Below are 16,523 nucleotides of genomic sequence, written 5' to 3' on the forward strand. Positions count from 1 at the left end.
TTACTAAAGAAACTCCCCTTTGCCTTTATTTGTATCTTAAAGCTCTTTAATATTGCATTTTTGTAGCCCTACATGTAAGCTCTATATTCAAGCCATAACATGTATACTCAAGTCTTATATCTACAATAAACAATGGAATACTTGATTGATAATGCCTTCAAAGAATTACTCAACATTGAAGCATCTCTCAATTGAATCCTAAGAAGAGTCACTTCCTTGAGTTAGAAATTCTCCTTGCTATCTTTACAACACTCATGCAACAAAGACAACATCAACCATGAAATAACAAAGCAAAATGATGATCTATACATATGACAAAGGATCATCATTGTCACCTTATAAGAGCAAAGAGCTGGAATTAAACAAAACAAAAACAAAATAACAACCTTGAGGTAGTGGGCATAGAGAAGAGATATACTAAATGGAATGCAAAGCAAAAATGACAAGGCTAGCCAATGTCAAATCCTCAACCACGACTTGTAGCAGTGCAAGTGTTTTGAGTGGAGCAACACAACCACAGGCCATTACAAGGTGACAAACACAAGTACAAGTTGAGGGAAGATATTGGTGATATCCAACATGTGTCCTTGATCATCCACCAACATCCAGTCCTCCTCCATGTGATTATTGGTTTTCAACACATCCAATCCATGTCAACATTAGGATTAGGTAAAATTGGATTCTTAATTTTACCATAGTATTGTTTACTGCAATGGGTAAACTCTCATTCTGTATGTAACATCTTGTGCTCAAATAAAAATCTCTCTTGAGTTTGTATTAGCAACAGCAGCATCACCAACACATTTCTGCATTGCTTACTTACAAAAGCAAAATTTAAGAATAGAAGCGGCTCACCTACAATTGTCCAACACGCGTGAGGCAGGGACGGTGAAGCAGCTGCGACGCTACGGAAGAGCCCGTTCTCCTCCAAGGTCCGCGGTTGCAGACATATGTCTAAGGACCCTTCGCAATCGTTCCCCTTAATTTTCTCGTTGCAACATACACCACGCTCGGTTAGAAAGACGCATGGACATTTTTGACAGCGTGCTGCCCCACAGCAAAAAATAAGGTTTGTGCGCATCCGCGTTGGGATTGAATTTAAAATCCAATTGCGGGAGGCAAATAAACAGACTAGCAAGCAAATCATGCAAGAAAAATAAAAAACAAGCAAGACAAACAAGCACGAGAGAGCATGCAACGAGGGAGAGAGGGAAGGAGGGAGTGGAGATTGGAAGGGGGCTACAGACAGGAACAGTACACATATAGTTATGAGGCGGCTTTGGGAGCGTAATGGAACGGATTAAGATCAGGATTAGAATCAGTCATGAGCAAACGGAGGTCACCTGTTGTGTATATGTGGCAAGAGACTTGTTTTTTGGTGTAGCGCTGCAGGAAAAGGGCAATCAAAGAGCTGATCAGAGCATGCTTTGTATCATGTCCTGGACGTTCAAGAATCCACAACATAGCCACTACAGTATCTTTGAAACCTGCCATAGAGAATCACAAGTAAACATACTTCTTTGATACCTCTTCACAATTCACTAGATCCAACGATGTGCACACACCGGAAATGTTGTTGTGTCGTTTTCAAGATTGATGAAGCAAAAGGTGCAGTGCTGTAAATGAGGTCTCTTTATTTGAATTGATGCAAGGCAGCCACTGCAGTTTCCTGATAGTCTTGCGAATAGAGTTAACTGGAGGGTTTCTGAAGAATCTCCACGAATGGATCTAGATAAACTTCACTTAGAGAAGTCTGCCTGCGTATTCGATTGGAGTTATAAAACTTCACATCCACTCGCTACAGATTATTGGCCTCTTTTCATTTACCCCGGATCTGAATACATGTGGCACATCATTACCTATAACACTGAACAGGTACCACCGCCTAATAGTAAGTAAGAAAAAAGAACCAGATAAGGAACTTTTCAACTAACGGAATCTCAAATGTATGGGACAAGAAGCAAACTCATGTTATCCATGGAGATTGACAGGATAGATATTCAGATTATTGTGAAATCTACCATCGAGTGTCTTCCACGATAAAATGCTCCTTGCAAGGTCGAAATGAAGAATCATGTAAACTTGACTTAAGGGAGGAAAGAAATACCGAAGACCTAGACTTCAGAGACGTGAGTACCAGCGGGCACGCCTTCATTGGAATCAATTCCAATCAAGGAGCACACAAAAAATAAGTATGTTGTTTCCTTCTCCTGCAGCCCAACAAGATTACTAGATTGAAGAAGTTTACGGCTGCCAAAATCACCTCCTTAACAACAACCGTCTGGACTGATTATCCACCTCGGGAACCATCAATGATTATGCAAAAACAAGACAAGCGTAATATAAACACGTACTGCAACACATCAGCCTCAACTACACCCTACACACTAAAGAAACTCACAAAACCTATCTACTACACACAATGTATTCACTACTTCATAAGTTTTGGGGGGTGGAAACTTCTATTTTACCAACCTTGATGGAACCGCGCATGTAAATGGTTTAAAAAACCTCCAATGTTATTTCGGTTCCAATGAATGCAACCTGTTCACCACCATGAAAGACCGCTTTGACGCTGAAATCAGTACCTCTTAAACCTGCCCATTGAACCAAAACATTCTCCAAACATGGAAATGTCGTTACAATTCACGTGCCTTTGAGGCAAGATGATCATGCTTGTGAATTAGAGTTGATGTTAACCTACACAGAAGATGATTATACCTCTTGTCGGAACAGGACTCCGCAGCATTCAATGAAAACCACTTCGGACAGGGCTCCCTTCTAGATCATTCCCTTAAACTTCCATTAGGCCCTCCACTTAACAAATATTATGGCCACGGCTCAAAAGCTACTCGATCAATAACCATAATAATTTTAACCTGAAAATTTAAATCTCTAAGTTTGTGGAAACTGGAACTCAAATTTCAAATCCTTCGCTGGATTTTTATTTTTTTATTTTTTCTTCACTTTAATCTCGGATTGAATGCAATAAAAAATTGCCAGTACACTCTTCCTCAGAGTTATATGAGGAAAATTCGTAACTCTCCGCTTTCGCAGTTATTCTACTTCAAGTACCGGACCCGCGAAACAATCAATGCTGCGCATAGTTTCGGACTCAAAAAAATTTCTTAGGATTCAAAGATCCACCAGCACTCGGGCCCCCTCAGACACAACGGCATCCCCGATCGTGTCCAAGCTCATGGGTCAGGAGGACGAAATGGATATTAAGAACAAGGGGAGCTGTTGCAGCAACGATCTAAGAATAAAAACCAAGGAAACGCCGAGGTCAGCAGAAACAAAATGGAGCGAGAGGGAAGGGAGCCATAGCTGCGAAACCTGCAGAGTTCCACAATGCCCTGCGGAAACACCATCACCGTCTTTTTTACCGTTTCGGTCTCCAGAATTTACTCGAAGTCGAAGACGGTGTTCTCATACGTGGGTACGTGGGAATGTGGGAGCCTCTTTGGTCTCCATTTTTTGGAACCCATTGTTTCCTTATGGTGGTGGTGATTTTCGAATGATTATTCATTGGACTCATATATATATATATATATATATAGTATTTTTTATTTCTAAAGTTTTATCACTAAATTTTAAAAAATCATTTAAATTTTCAGTTGAATATTTATAATTTAAAATTAAATGATTGACAATTTGAAAATTCTTCCCAGTACTCAAAAAAAATTTTAGCAAATCTGGGCTTCAAGAAACATGAAAAAATCTTTGAAAATAAAGCAGATATTTTTTAATTAAAAATGATCACAATATCTCTATAAAGGAATAACAGGAACAATAATAATAATATGTTTTTATACTTTTAAACTTCTATAGGTATAAATTCAATTCAATTAAATGTATGTATGTATGTATGTATATGCATAAATACATATACATGTATAATCAAAAAAAACTTAATCACTTTGCTTTTGAACAAACTTGTGAAATCCTTTTAAGATTGTAGATCTTTTGAAATGCAAGCTGAAGATTCGTAAATACACAAATAATTCTATTTTTGTAACAAAAGGAAAACTTTAAAAATAAGCATTGAAAAATTATTTGTATTCCATCGAGCAGAACACCTTGTTTGATTTGCAATCAAAAATAATTCACAAAATTTAAAAGATTATATTTCAATTTGTAGATGAGTGTTTTATTCAGAATTTGTACTAAATGTGTACCAGAATCTGTGAAACCCAGATAACATTATATCAAAAATTTAATTAAATTTATAATAATAAAAAAAAAAAAAAAAAAAAAAAAAAAAACTCAATCACATTATTTTTTTAATAAAATACTGGTTTGAAGGCTCTCATGTTCTTCAAGCAATGAAAGCTGTCCTCATCAGAATACAATTGAATATCTTAAGCACGTAAGATTCAGAATTTAGATGAAATTTTATTATAGATATGTATATATATATATATATATATATAAACAATTAAAATTTTAATAGCAAATAAGTTAGAATTATAACTCTTTAATCATATATAAATCTTATACAATCTTTGTAACATTACTTTCAATACCATAAATTTAAAAGTGAATCTAAAACCAAGAGATTTTTCTTTTAAGATCTATAATTTGGTTTTAAAATAAAAATAATAATTTCTAAAAAATAAAAAATAAAAAAATGCTCCTCAATAACTATGTACAATTTAATTTTAACATGTTATGTAATTATTAATTCTGGATTTGTATTTTATGGTTTTATATACCAGTGGAAATCCGTGTGGTTAGACACAAAAAAATGTGTAAAAGTTTAATTTGTGGTTGTAAAGTCAAAAGTTGATCACTGCTTAAGAAATGTTGACAAAGAAAAGAAAATAGAAGAAAAAAAAATGATAATAAATTTTAATTGTTTCATCTCTTATATTAAAAAAATTCTTTGGTGAAAATTGAGCTTTTAGTTATATATAAGTATACATACTTTTATTCATACATTTAATGAATGTGATTTTTTATTAATAACAACACATACTTGTGTTATTTTAGGATCACCATGGTATCATATTTAAAACAATCAATTTATAAAATTGTTTGATTTAACTGTTGAACAATATATTGGCTAATCCAATCCACCATAACTTATATATTCTCATGTTACATTTTGCAACTCCAACCTTTTCATACCACTGGCTATCAATAACAACTCATGCTTGTAATTACACATGTTTAGCCATCAAATGTATGCTTAGCATATAATCAATATCTATTACTGTTAATACATTACAAATTCATAACACAAAACTAAAAAACTTTCAATTTATCTTTCAAAACAAAACATCAACATAAAACTTGAGTTTTCTCAGGATTAAAACAAAGCAAAATAATATTAATTTGTGGATTCCTATGCACAAATTGTTTGATTCATGCATACATGTAGGCCTCAAGCAGGGCCATATCCTGTTCTTGCTAATGATTTGAGCATCTTGTATTTTCTTTCTATTAATGTGTAAGTTATTTGCAACTTCCAAGGGTTGTTCACCTCTTAAAAACTCATCTTGCTTACAGGCCACTCCTTCACTACATTCTACATTGATTTGGATAGCATTGCCAGAGACCCTCTTTGACTTTGTGGGTGCCTTTGGTTCCTCTTTTAAAAGGCAATTGCAGCTTGTATTCTCTAAGATAGATTAATCAAACCTCGTGAGAACTCCAATTGCAAACTTAAAAACAAGTTACAATTTTTTCAATTAAATGACATTAAGATGTGTATATATATAGATATGTGAATCTCTGAAGTTTTCATTGGTTTTTGAGCTCTACAAACAACAAAATTAATTTGAAAAAGACTTTTGTAATAATGTATAAAAAACCTCAAAATAAAAAATAACAACAAAACAAAACAAACGTCAACCAAGCCCAAATGAGGATTCAATAAAGTTACAACAGATGCAATGCCCACAAATAAATCTCCAATTCACAACATTTGAAAATTTGATGCTTCTCTGTGTGCACAACCTCACCACAAAGCTAAACCACTACATCTATTGAATCAGAATCAAAAACATGGATTGCATCACTTTTGCTAAACCCTGAAAAAATAACCAAAAATAAGCCAAAAAGAATAGTAAAAGTGGGGCAAGAAAATTCAATTGTTGTGTAGATTAAGTGCAATGTGCATACTTATTGCAAATCCTTTCATGTTGGACTTGGGAGCCCATTGCCTAATAGCTTGTGAAACACTATTCAAACCACTGGTCATCATTGTCCATGAATGTAACAATTTTGTGAAGAAGAGGACTAGAAATCACTGGATAGAAATCAAATTATGATGCTTCAAGACAAGAACCACAATCACAACAACCTAAATCTCCACTTCTCATAATATCTTAGTAGAGACTCTTCTATGGCTTTTTGTCACATTTTGATTAATTACTCTAGAGGGGATTGAGAGAACTGAGACCCAGTTTTAACAGTATACAATGCTATTCAGTCTAACTCTCAAAATCATGGTTGCCTCCACTCCATCCCCTGATTGATGTGAAACTGGTCCAATGTAACATACCATTTAACTTTAAAATCTAGTCACTGAGACCCAAATCCACCCTTGTAGCAATGTTGCATCACATCACAACATGAACAAAAGCAAAAATCAACACCATCAGACTACAAATCCAGTTTATCCTGTTGATTGTAAATCCATCAATAGTATAGACGTTAAGCAAATTGATGAAAAGCCATTGAGCCTTTGAGCAAAAAAAATACGACACTCGACAAAACCTGCAACAATTGAATTGTGAGAACACTTGTGATGGTTGTGAGCAAGACACTTGATGAAGGACACCATGATCAATGCTACTGTGCCAGAATCCATCCACAAGAGCACAGAATGAGTATTCAAAAAGTTGTAAGCAAGACGCTAACTTGAAGAGAATTAAGAATTGACAAGGAGAGTTGCCCAGTGACTGTTGACTAACTTGAACAAAGTTAAGAGTGAACTGCACTTTTGATCCACATTTTTGATGAAAATAATGATGCATGCAGCAAATCAGAAAGCCATTTTGTCTTCTCTTGTTTATCCCCTGTATTTGTCTCCTCCCAAGCTATTTTATATAATAGATGTGGTGCTAGTGCTCACATAATTTGTTATTATTAATTTTAAGCAAATGATTGTTTAGCTTCTTAAATAGCTCAAAATCCCAAATTCTTTTCAAAGAAGTGATTTACTATATATATTTAGTTCACATATTTTGTACTTTACATGTATCTTTATTAGAAACATAATCAATTAATGACTTCTTATTGTATGTTTTTCTACTTAGAAAATTTTAAAAACTTTGTAACAATACAATACTATCCAGTGAAAGAATTCTAACATAATATTACTTTTTATAGATCAAAGAATAAAATATGTGAATCAAGTCCTTTCTTATTCACTGTTGATTATAAAAAAAATATAATAATAATTAATTTGAGTAAAACCTTATTTGATTCTACAAGTTAATCAAACGAATATTGTTTTGGAGAAGATTGATCAGTTTTTTTTAAATAGATATAGTTGTGTTGAGTTTAATACACTTAAATACAGAACACATAATCTTTGCAAATCATTTTAAACTAACAGAATGAATTCATGTCTTTTATAAACACGACTTTTGATATCAACTATTCATTGCATGTAACATAGAGTCATATAATTAATGAACATTTTGTGCTCACGTTGAAAACAAAAAGAGAAGATGTACATCACATAAAAAACGGTCACTACTCAAAATGTCTTGACTCATTAGGATTCAAATCAAATGAAGATTTTAGGAAGTGTTGCTCTTTCCTTGATAATTCATATTCAATGCTCCAAGATGAGAACCCCTCATCTTGTGTACACATGTGTGGAGCATAGCCTGGTTGAGATCCACCAGCAAGAGTTTAGGGTTTTACGGATTTAGGGTTTATGAGCCTGCAGAAGATGCTAGCTCCGTGGGGTACATCAAGAAGAAGGGCACCAGCATCACCACAGCCTGGTTGAATGAGACAGAAGCACCATGCTCTTGCAACTCCATTCTGCAGCAACCTGTAGAGTCTTTTGTCCTTACAAACTCACCAGCCGGAAGGATCACTCCTAAACTACAGAAGGCCAAAAAACAAACAAACGATGTAAAACAAATAAGGATGCAAAATACAAAATCTACATCATGAATAGGGTTCCATAAACTTCGGCACTACGTGAAGAGCACCCAAGTGTTCCCTGCAGGTTCTGGCGCCTAGTTTGTGTTTCCAGCTCGCACTTTAATTAAATGAAACAACACGAGACGATGGTAGGTCAAACCTGAGCCAGTTGACTAACACGGTTTTTTAGATGATCCGACAGCAAGGATTCATTGATTCGGCATAAGTTTTTTGAGAAGTTCCAGACTGGCATGCAGTTGCCATCAGCCTGTGACCAGGTGGAGAGCTCGGAGAGCGTGGATTCGAAGACAGAAAAAGAGCCCCTAGAGATTTGTGTAGCGAGCGCGAAGATGACGAATGGGGTGCGATTGGGGGACTGTAATGGCACCGCAAGCGGCATGGGCAAGAGCACGGTAGCTTCGATGTGTGGGTCAACTGAATGCGGCATTGATTTGGCTTCAGATAGTCTCCTCTCTGGCGCCGGGCATTTAATGAGCTCACCCTCCCTCCCCTACCCCTCTCGCCCTCATTGCACTTCACCCGTGACCGATCACATGCCGTGCTACGACTAACCGCATCCTGCCATCCTCACACTTTCTGCCAATATCCATGCAGAGTGGCTCATCGATGTCCTCAGTACCCTCGACGTCCTCGACTATCGTAGATTCCAGATATTTATCCCATTTTTCTAGTAAACGTGTGATAGGACGTCCGTTCTTGCACCACATCAGGCAGTAATGCGGAGATTCTTCGCTCCTTCCTTGTGAAAAGGAGATTTCATTTACTGCGTGTATCAGCTCATTTGGTTATTTAATTATCATGGCGCTGACATGTCCACATGAGTGTAACGATTCAATTGCTGGAGTCCGGTTGTGGGATGATAAGAAGTTGGAATTTACGGGTTTTCGTATCGTGGTACCTTCCAATGCTACGGGTCAGTCGTGAAGTGCAGGCGCTAGGTGAGTGGAGCATCTATGACGCTGGTCACGACGCTAGACGAGGTTCACAAGTGGGGCACGTTAATGAACGGACCATCATTTTCCACCGTCATAACTATCGAGATCGATGCGGAGTTGGTGTTGTTGATGCTGTGTTAGTTGAAGTTGGTGGTGTGTAGCGTGGTGGAGGCGCTGGAGCAGCATTTGCAGGCGATTCCTTGAACATTGCTATGTTATAATTAAACTTGGATGATCCGGGTAGAGAGAAAGCAGTTTTGGGGGGCGGGTGGGCTACAGGCAATGCTTTTGTGTCTTTCATCGTGATTGCTGGTCTAGTTTCGTGTCGAAGGACGTCAATCGGTAGACCACAGGTAATCGACAGGCGATGGCGGGACTGTATTCATTTGCAGCGTTAGCTATGGTGTGCGCTGTTGTGGCGAGTGCCGCGACCACGCCCCCTCCTGCAGCAGATTGCAGCGTTCCATTCAATGACTTGATGCCGTGTATCGACTACGTGAACAGCAACTCTTCGGAACCGCCATCCACTCCTTGCTGCACGGCCTTCTCGTCGACGCAAAAGCAGCACCCCGTGTGCCTTTGTCAGCTCCAAGCAGCATTCGCTGATCCTGCAACTGCTCCTGGAAACGTAACGCGCGCAGATGAGATTTCGAAACTCTGCAAAGTGGCTGTGGATTACAGCAAGTGCCCGGCGATACTGGGGTTTTCTGCTCCAGCCCCATCTCCCACATTGCACAGCCCACCGCCTCATCAATTTCCTCCTAATACACCTACGATCAGCCCCATTCACGCTCCTACTCCGGCACCAGGTCCCGTGCCTTTAAAAGGATCGGACTACGATTGCTCCAACTCGACCGGTGAGCTTGCGAACTGCTTGGAATTCGTCAGCGGCGATGGCAAAGCACCACCACCAAAAGAATGCTGCACGGCAATTGGGAGCGTCCAGGCGAGAGAACCGGTTTGCATCTGCCAGCTTTTCTCTCAAATGAACGACAGCGCTCAATATGGGATCAACGCAACCCTGGCGCAGAGCCTGCCGCAGCTATGTAAGGTTTCCGCGGACATGTCTCGGTGTCCGGCATTGCTCGACAGTCCCATCGGCAGTATCCTTGCACCATCACCCTTCAGTCCTGCCACTGCACCAGTGGCTCCCTGGCTCGGGCCCACCCCAGCCCATGCTCCAATCCTATCGCCCTCGTCTCCAGCTCCCACCCCAGTCAGTGAATCCGTCGACTGTTCGAACGAATTCGCGTCGTTACAGTCATGCCTCGCGTATGCCATGGCCAACGACACGACTCCCCCCACGCCGGAATGCTGCACATCCCTTGGGGCCGTCGTGAAGAATAAACCGGTGTGTCTGTGCCAGCTCTTGCAGACAGTCGGAAGTGGCGACCCTGCGACTGCAGGTATCAATGCTACTCGAGCTCTCGGCCTCCCCGCCGTCTGCGACGTTATTACTGACGTTGATGCATGTCCTACTCTCCTTGGACAACCCGTTTCTTCCCCACTTCCGTCAGCTCCTTCGGATGGCGGATCGCCGTCTCCAACCGGCGCTGATGATTCTGCTGGCGAAGCTCCGGCGCCGGCCAGATCGGCTAGCGAGTCTTTGAGGGTCACTTCAGCACTGGGGTTTGCGACAGTGCTCTTGGGGTTTATCCTGGAAGCGTTTCGGGGTGCAGATTACTAAAGTCGAAGATCTTCGACTCACCAACAGCAAACGAAGAGGACTTTGCGTCTTGTTAACTCAAACCTGTCACAATCCTAAGTTTTAGATCACAACGTCGAGTGATTTCACATTGCAAGAGGCTGATGTAGAGTGCTCACAGATTTTGTGCGTCGCTTGTTACTGCTGCTGCGACGACAAAACTACAGATTCTTTGCTGCGTAGAAAATAGTTATTGAATCTTTTGAAAGGCCGGCAGGCCAAAAAATTGTTTATTGACACTGTCAAGACGGTGGTAGGGAAAAGGAATGGAAAGGGCCACCGCACCGTTGCGCAACACGGCTTTCATGGCGTATGTCTGTAAAATCCATCTAATCCTAAATAAACACTGAATTGCTTGTTCAGTCTCCATTTTGCGACATGATCTCCCACTGCGACATATTCCAACATGAGATGCCTGGCGGTGCTCCTTTTTCTGACTAATTAGGGTTTCACCGAAGACGCATCGCAACAGCATCTGGGTTTCGCAAAATGACTAACCCTTTCTCTGTACTCTTCGCCCTAACACCCCTCTCTAATCAATCCCATGTTTGTATTCTATTTGCTGTTTTTGCATGATGAGCTTAAGTCCATTATACATTGTTTTGACAGACACCACATTATCGGGTTGTGGTATTCTATTCCATTTTAGGAGTTGACGGATGTACTGCAACAAATTGTGTGTGCACGTAGCCATTCTGACTTTTTCTTCTTTCTTTTTTTTCTTTTTTCATTTGCAAAAACCTCGTTGACTGGACATTATTCTTTTGCAGCTGTTGGTCAATGAAGTTTTCATTTGAGAAACAATCTGAGAGTGAGGGGAAGGGATACAAACGTTGAAAGTGTTCTACTTTACGCGTTGACCACAAAATTAATAATGTATACTTGATTTTGTAGACATAATAAATATAGAATTTCATGCAATCAAAGTCATGGTGGATGGATGTGAAACCCTTCGCAAATTTATAAAATCCTAGATTATTCAAATTCAGGGAGAAGAGTTACTTTTTAAAGAAGGCTACAACAAGCGAGTTCATGTTTTTAGACTAATTCTTGAAACCTTTCGATCAATTTTTAGGCACTCGGGTAAAAAAGTGGATTCAAACAACAATTTTTTTGATTGTAGATTTTGTAGCCAATATTGCTCAAAAATAGAGAATTAGTTTTGTATACAATGGCTTATTCGATTTCATTGTAAATATAAGTGTTTTTGTTTCTCCAATATAGATTAGTATTACAATGCAAAATGTTTGCAAATTTTAATGTTCAATGCATTACAATATATATGATATTTGATGAATTTCAGAAAGATCCCAATTGTTTCTTAGAAATCATTGGATTTATATATGTATATATGTATTGTAGAATAAATAATTTAGATTGAATTGTTTAATATTATAATGTGTATTTTCACAAACCAAAGATGTAGAGTATATTTAGTCTATTGAAAATCATTATAGGGTGTTTTAGGGTGTGGCTTTAACAACTCCCTATTAAAAAATAGCCACATAATAAAGTCAATAGTTATGTATGTATGCATATATGTATAACATGAGGCTTTTAAATAGCTAAACAAAGATACAAAACTAAGATATGTTATATTTATGTATATATATATATATATATATATAGGATTCTTTAGTCACTGCAATTACATAATATACTTCAATTGTGTAATTAAATAAAATTTTAAATTATGTAATACAAATATCAGCAATGTAAATATTTTATTTTATTTCAAAATCTAAATAAAAATTCATGCAAGAATGTGTTGTATAAAACCAAATTGTAATTATGTGCTTAAAAAGTATTTGTTAATGAGATTTAATATCTGTGTATGATTCTTGATTTTTATTTTACATTTTTTACAGTATTAAATTACATTATCATATTAAAATTTAAAGCACTTAATAATGTTATTCAAAATTCTAAGTTTTACTTGATTTTTTTATAACTTCTTATCATATCCATAAATTTATTATTTTAATATTACATTTAAAATATATGAAAGATTCTACAAAAAGAAAAGAAAAAATCTAATGCTCAATTGAATCTAATATAAAATCAAATCCATATGAAACCGTAGTCCCGGCCGCCTGCGTCGTGGCCCGCCTTCACCTCCGCGAGGGCCGAGCTTTGTTGCTAACGTGGCAAGCATCCATCCAGGTGGCACCCAGGACGGGCTGCCAGATAGATGCTGGACACCCCTTTAAAATCCTACGTGGAAGGGTCTTTGCCCTGGTCTCGAGTCTTCCAGCCCGTCTAGGGCTTCTCGACCTTGCGTTCTGTCATATTCTTCGCGTCTACCTGCCTGCTTGAACAATTTTCCTTTTCCCTCCTCCTCTACCTCGCAATCTCCGCCCAAGGGTTGTTCCCAATGGATCGCTGCTCTCAGACGCCTTCAGTGCCGACTCGGAAGCTCGGGCGCCAAGGCCTCAAGGTGGGTGATGGTGGGTATAACTTAGTTACATAGTTTGAGTCTGGCTGCACGGAATTCAGGTTTGTTAGTTAGTACCCCCTGTCCACAGAGAGCAAGCACTTTTGAATCGGAACTGACATACAGCGCGTGTTTACTACATTGTTGGGTAGACTTCGTCCTTCTAGACGTGCGGCCTACGGCCTGGGATTCACATCTTTTAACTCTTACTCTCGCTGATAATAAATTACTTTTTTACTGCTGTGGCATCCGTGCCAAGTCTGCTCTGGCTTCTGGTTTTCGGGAACGCTGCAATTCCCTGTTGGTGATGGGGGTGGGGTGGGGTGGGGTGGGTTGAATTTTAGGTTTCAGCGTTGGGGCTGGGATGCATGGGCTTTTCCACCTGGTACGGGAAGCCTGTGGAGGAGAAGGAAGCCATCGCTGTTATTCATCACGCTTTTAACAGTGGGGTGACTTTTTTTGATACTTCTGACGCTTATGGGCCACACTCGAATGAGAAATTGCTCGGGCGGGTAAGACAATTTCCGGTCCTTAAGGCTGGGCTGTGGCAGTTCGGTACACATCTCGTCAGTTTTGCTTTCCTTCCACATCTCGAAGCTTTCGATCCTGAGAACTACTTTCACACATGAACATTCCAGTATTCGGCCCTAGCGGCACGTAGCTCCGTATAATCAGCAGTTCATTTATTTTTATTTTTATTTTTTTCCAATGCGAAATTCGACGTGATATTTTCTATGATTATATGTTCCAAACATCTAATGTACAAGCCTTCATGTTCGTCAGGCTCTGAAGGGTTTGCCTCGTGACGAAGTCCAGCTGGCAACGAAGTTCGCAATAACCACTGTGGATGGCAAGATAGAAGTCAGGGGTGACGCCGAATATGTGCGGAAAGCTTGTGAAGACAGCTTGGAGCGCCTTCAGCTGGACTACATTGATCTGTACTACCAGCACAGGGTTGACACTAAAGTGCCCATTGAAGTCACGGTATTCACCTTTTCTGTCTGTTCTCTTGTCATTGCCATGCTTCAAGCCTTCGACCTAGTCAACTCCCCTCCTTGCGGATGTGACTTGGAATAATATCCTCAAAGAAAATAAAAAAAAAAGATACCAGACCTCGAAGCATTGTTGTAGCAGAGCTGGTGTAACTCCTGGATGGCAAAAGAAACAGGTCCTCGTATGTCCGTATCTGTGCATAGGAAGGGGTTTAACCAAAAAAACAAGGTTAATTAAGTTGCGACTGGTAAACCCAGTGCCTGTCAAAAAAAGAAAAACAGAACTCCCCTCGTACTATTGTGTTGAAATAGGCAGGCACATTTCGAACAGTTTTCATGACATGCTGAATTCTTTGTACAAACCCAAGATTCATTTTGCTAATCCATCTTGGCCGAACAGGTTGGAGAGCTTAAGAAGTTAGTGGAAGAAGGGAAGATAAAGTACATCGGCCTCTCTGAGGCGAGTGCTGATACTATCAGACGTGCGCATGCGGTCCACCCCATCACTGCTGTGCAGATTGAGTGGTCTCTTTGGTCTCGAGACATTGAAGAAGAAATCATCCCTCTTTGTAGGTAAATTCATAATATCGAGCTGCTATTTCTCTTGCTCGATCCCAGTTGATGATGGTATCCCTGAATAAGTTGAAATGTTCATACAACTTGGCAATCTCACGTGAGGCTAGGGATGAACCGTAACCATAGTCCTCCCATTATTCATCTTGAATAGTGAGTGGTATCCTGGATGCAAACACAATGTGATTTGGCTGTATTATTGACCCATGCTGAATAAAAATGGGTGACATGTTTGACGCAGAGAGCTGGGAATTGGGATTGTGTCATACAGCCCACTTGGACGAGGTTTTTTCTCTGGGAAAGCAGTTCTGGAGAAGCTAGAAGAGACAGATCTTAGGCCTGTAAGTACTCAACTGTCTGCACATTGAAGTGAAGTCCCTGTTTCTATATATTTTTATAAAAACACTTTGTATAATTACGGGGAAGTGCCAAAGCCACATTAACTTACCAAAAGCACGTGGTTTTTGGTTGTCTGTATTCAGCAACGATATCCAAGGTTCCAGGGAGAAAATGTAGAGAAAAACAAGGTCTTGTATGAGCGAGTTGCTGCGCTAGCAAAGAAGCACAAGTGCACACCAGGACAACTGGCTCTTGCTTGGGTTCTTCACCAGGGGGAAGACGTCGTACCTATCCCAGGTTCAGCTCAACTTTGTGGACGTTTGGAACATAGACGACGGTTGTCATCCTTGTGAAGCCAAAATCTTTCAGCTCGCAAGTTACTTCCTCATGATTTTGCATATCTGATGGTGTTTTGACTGGCTTTGCAGGAACTACTAAGATTCCCAACTTAAACGAAAACATAGGGGCGATATCTGTGGAGCTCACTCCAGAGGAACTGAAGGAGGTTGCAGCAGCAGTGCCAGAACACGAAATTGCAGGTGATCGATACAATGAAGCTTTAGCCAAGCAGACATGGAAATCTGTAACAACTCCTCCACTCAGCTCATATGTTACACCAGAATAGTTTCCGAACGTATGAGGTTTTTAAAAAATGTACCTCTGACTTCGTCATGGCTTTTGGAATTGCACAAGTTGAAAATGTCTGGAGCTTGTTTTCCCCAACCCGTGCTTTATGAAAAATCTAGAGACGAGACTGCTGGAGAAGTGCGAAGAAAAGCCTCAACATCGAATTCGAGTTGAAATGACGTGAATTAGTTAGTTGCTCTGTTGGCTAGCTCGGAAGTTCTTCGGATAGTATTCACCAATATCATACTCTGCATTGACGGGAATAACTTATATGAAATAGTAGGCTGAGTGAAGCACCTCACTAGTGGGGCACCCTCCATAGTTTAATTGTTCCCTCCTTGAACAGGTGCTACAAGAAATTTCCTAGATCCTTATATATGTATAGTATATGGTATCTATGTAATTTATGTCATGTTTATCAAATGAATCATATCATTACAAGTCTTACATTTTGTTTTGTGTTCATTTTTTTGCATCATCAAAGTTGTGCTTGCAATACATTTGTAATTCTTGGAAGTTTAATATAGATTAAAAATGTTGGCTACAAAAAAGTATATGAATCATTTGAGCAATTTTAGCAATGCTTACTATTTTGTATCATGTTTTTTCATAGAGACAAGCTTAGACATTTCTTATATGCATATATTTTGCTTGTATTGGCACTAGATTGTAACTTGGGGTTGCTAAATACAAAGAATACAAAATCTACTACTTTTTTAGTACTCTTTTATTAAAACCATTAATAGCTGATGCATATATTGAAGTCACAATTGTGAAAGAGGAAGAAA

At 39.1% G+C, this 16,523-nt stretch overlaps 3 protein-coding genes and 1 long non-coding RNA gene across 6 annotated transcripts; 2 read left to right on the top strand and 2 right to left on the bottom strand.

Moving 5' to 3' along the window:
- Positions 1-328: 328 nt before the first annotated feature.
- Positions 329-3,292, bottom strand: LOC112283963 (uncharacterized). Of its 2 annotated transcripts, XR_012217746.2 has the most exons (6): positions 2,722-3,292; positions 2,476-2,544; positions 2,022-2,210; positions 1,566-1,867; positions 1,344-1,386; positions 329-979 (listed from the first exon to the last, which is right to left on the bottom strand). It is a non-coding gene; the product is annotated as an uncharacterized LOC112283963 (long non-coding RNA). The 2 variants fall into 2 exon arrangements; XR_012217745.2 differs by having other exon boundaries at positions 1,566-2,210.
- Positions 3,293-7,553: 4,261 nt separating this feature from the next.
- On the bottom strand, positions 7,554-8,593 carry LOC141045527 (uncharacterized). 2 transcript variants are annotated; one of them, XM_073534846.2, is made up of 2 exons: positions 8,270-8,593; positions 7,554-8,014 (listed from the first exon to the last, which is right to left on the bottom strand). In XM_073534846.2, exons 1-2 carry the CDS (start codon positions 8,555-8,557, stop codon positions 7,952-7,954), a joined length of 351 nt encoding a protein of 116 aa, XP_073390947.1. In that variant the 5' UTR covers positions 8,558-8,593; the 3' UTR covers positions 7,554-7,951. The 2 variants fall into 2 exon arrangements, with proteins under 2 accessions (XP_073390947.1, XP_073390948.1); XM_073534847.2 differs by having other exon boundaries at positions 7,554-8,067.
- Positions 8,594-8,644: 51 nt separating this feature from the next.
- Positions 8,645-11,147, top strand: LOC112283814 (uncharacterized). Its single transcript, XM_024523023.3, has one exon. The coding sequence runs from the start codon at positions 9,433-9,435 to the stop codon at positions 10,750-10,752; it is 1,320 nt and encodes a 439-aa protein (XP_024378791.1). The 5' UTR covers positions 8,645-9,432; the 3' UTR covers positions 10,753-11,147.
- A 1,924-nt stretch (positions 11,148-13,071) lies between these two features.
- On the top strand, positions 13,072-16,182 carry LOC112283815 (putative aldo-keto reductase 2). Its single transcript, XM_024523024.3, has 7 exons — positions 13,072-13,207; positions 13,549-13,716; positions 13,988-14,188; positions 14,597-14,769; positions 15,011-15,110; positions 15,252-15,405; positions 15,537-16,182. The coding sequence occupies exons 1-7, from the start codon at positions 13,145-13,147 to the stop codon at positions 15,731-15,733; spliced, it is 1,056 nt and encodes a 351-aa protein (XP_024378792.1). The 5' UTR covers positions 13,072-13,144; the 3' UTR covers positions 15,734-16,182.
- Positions 16,183-16,523: the final 341 nt, after the last annotated feature.

This window comes from Physcomitrium patens, chromosome 6 (genome assembly GCF_059467195.1).
Source record: "Physcomitrium patens ecotype Gransden chromosome 6, ASM5946719v1, whole genome shotgun sequence".
Taxonomy (NCBI): Eukaryota; Viridiplantae; Streptophyta; class Bryopsida; order Funariales; family Funariaceae; genus Physcomitrium; species Physcomitrium patens.

What these genes read in the sequence shown, in the direction of transcription:
- LOC141045527 (XM_073534846.2), bottom strand. Translation starts at nt 8,557, where the DNA reads ATGCCGCATTCAGTTGACCCACACATCGAAGCTACCGTGCTCTTGCCC. An exon ending in GTGTTAGTCAACTGGCTCAG is followed by an intron (nt 8,015 to 8,269) that starts GTTTGACCTACC and finishes AAGACTCTACAG; the next exon opens with GTTGCTGCAGAATGGAGTTG.
- LOC112283814 (XM_024523023.3), top strand. Translation starts at nt 9,433, where the DNA reads ATGGCGGGACTGTATTCATTTGCAGCGTTAGCTATGGTGTGCGCTGTT.
- LOC112283815 (XM_024523024.3), top strand. Translation starts at nt 13,145, where the DNA reads ATGGATCGCTGCTCTCAGACGCCTTCAGTGCCGACTCGGAAGCTCGGG. An exon ending in AAGTGCCCATTGAAGTCACG is followed by an intron (nt 14,189 to 14,596) that starts GTATTCACCTTT and finishes TTGGCCGAACAG; the next exon opens with GTTGGAGAGCTTAAGAAGTT. An exon ending in AAGAGACAGATCTTAGGCCT is followed by an intron (nt 15,111 to 15,251) that starts GTAAGTACTCAA and finishes GTCTGTATTCAG; the next exon opens with CAACGATATCCAAGGTTCCA.